The 1,714-nt window shown below is 42.3% G+C and overlaps 1 protein-coding gene across 1 annotated transcript; it reads right to left on the bottom strand.

Annotated features, from left to right (window-relative positions):
• Nucleotides 1–213: 213 nt before the first annotated feature.
• Nucleotides 214–1,176, bottom strand: LOC125629890 (olfactory receptor-like protein DTMT). Its single transcript, XM_048835242.2, has 2 exons — nucleotides 906–1,176; nucleotides 214–620 (listed from the first exon to the last, which is right to left on the bottom strand). The coding sequence occupies exons 1-2, from the start codon at nucleotides 1,174–1,176 to the stop codon at nucleotides 214–216; spliced, it is 678 nt and encodes a 225-aa protein (XP_048691199.2).
• Nucleotides 1,177–1,714: the final 538 nt, after the last annotated feature.

The following is a 1,714-nucleotide window of genomic DNA, read 5'->3' as shown; positions in this document are numbered from 1 at the left end:
GTTTTGTATAAAGAAATGTGTATTAAATGTATGAAAGATTAATACTGAAAAAGTATCCAAGTAAAAGAAAGAAAGAAAGAAAGAAAGAAAATGGATGAAGTAAGGTCAATGAGGGGTTCTCAAGGACTCTCCTATTCTCAAGGACTCCAATGGGCCATGTCTAAGAAACTATTTCAGTTCATCTCTATTTTACTATATGCTAAGATTTGTCCTTTAAGGTTCTATGGCTTTTTTGAAAGCAATCAGTTTAAGAATAGCTTTTCTCAGGGACTCATTGACCTCTTTGTTTCTCAGGCTGTAGATGACAGGATTGACCATGGGAGTCAGGACTGTGTAGAAGACAGAGAAGAGTTTGTGTAGGACCGTGGGAGTATTAGCTGTTGGAGCCACATAGACAGTAATCAGTGTCCCATAGAAAACTGAAACCACAATGAGGTGAGAGGAGCAGGTGGAAAAGGCCTTTTGCCTCCCCGTGGTGGAAGGGATTCTCAGGATGGTGGCGATGATACAAATGTAGGATGTCAGGGTCAGTAGACAGGGCACAATTGTCCCTATGGCAGAGATAGTAAATGTTACCAGTTGAAGAGTCTGGGTGTCATCACAGGACAGCTTAATCATGGGTGAAAAATCACAAAAGAAATGATCAATTTCTTTGGAATTACAGAATGTTAATTGGAAAAAGAAAATATCTACTATGGCACAGCCCACAAGGCTACTTATCCAGGACCCAGCCACCAGTTGGCAACAAACCCTGCCATTCATCAGAGCATCATAACGGAGTGGATTGCATATCGCTAAATACCGATCATAAGACATTGCCATGAGCAGCAGACATTCTGCAGTTGACATGACACCAAATAAGTATAATTGCAGAATGCAGCCCTTTACAGAAATGGATCTGTCCCCAGTCAGGAGACTGGCCAGCAGCCTAGGCAGGATGGTGGAGGTGTAGCAGGTCTCCAAGCAGGACAAGTTCCCCAGGAAGAAGTACATGGGGATGTGAAGGTGCTGATCAGTCACAACTAGCACAATAATGAGGATGTTCCCTGCCACAGTCACAATGTAGATCACTAGAAACACGAGGAAGAGAAGGGGCTGCAGCTCAGGGACATTCCCAAATCCTAAAAGGGTGAATTTCACGATGGGTGTTTGATTTCTTCCTTCCACTTTCTCCATAATCTGTATCTAGAAAAAGAAAACCATTAAATATTGATGGAGTGCACGCCGTCAGTTTGTGCTGTTGGATACACTAGCAGAAACCTGGAGTAGGTAACCTCATACCACTGCATCTCTCCACTAGAAGAATGAAGTTGTTAATAAACAGAGGAAGACTAATATAATCAAGAGGTTGAGCTTCCAATATAGGTGAACCAAGAGCATGGAACCCTACTGAATTACGGAAATGTCCCATCTAACTCTCTTATGCTTTCTTGAACGTTAAATAAAGACTTTTAGGCTGGGATTTTGGAATACCTTAATCCTATCAGTGTCATAGCAACAAATCTAGAAGACATAAACAAAATCAAGAGATTGGAAACGAAAGATATTTAGAGTTCAACGACTGGTAGTCTAACCTGCAGTTGGGAGGTGTAATTCCCAGCTTGGGTAGAGGTACATATACTAGCTATGGTCAAGCGAGCAGGATAAAAATAGCAGTGAGAACAGGACAGCACATACAGGGGCTTGGGAGGGCCACGTGTGGACGTACCTAGGA

Source organism: Caretta caretta, chromosome 13 (genome assembly GCF_965140235.1).
Source record: "Caretta caretta isolate rCarCar2 chromosome 13, rCarCar1.hap1, whole genome shotgun sequence".
NCBI lineage: Eukaryota > Metazoa > Chordata > Testudines > Cheloniidae > Caretta > Caretta caretta.
This window is presented reverse-complemented; position numbering and strand designations above follow the sequence as displayed.

Coding starts and splice junctions, on each gene's coding strand:
- LOC125629890 (XM_048835242.2), bottom strand. CDS start 1,176: ATGGAGAAAGTGGAAGGAAGAAATCAAACACCCATCGTGAAATTCACC. Junction 621..905: donor GCTGGCCAGTCTCCTGACTG/GGGACAGATCCA, acceptor GTGATTTTTCAC/CCATGATTAAGCTGTCCTGT.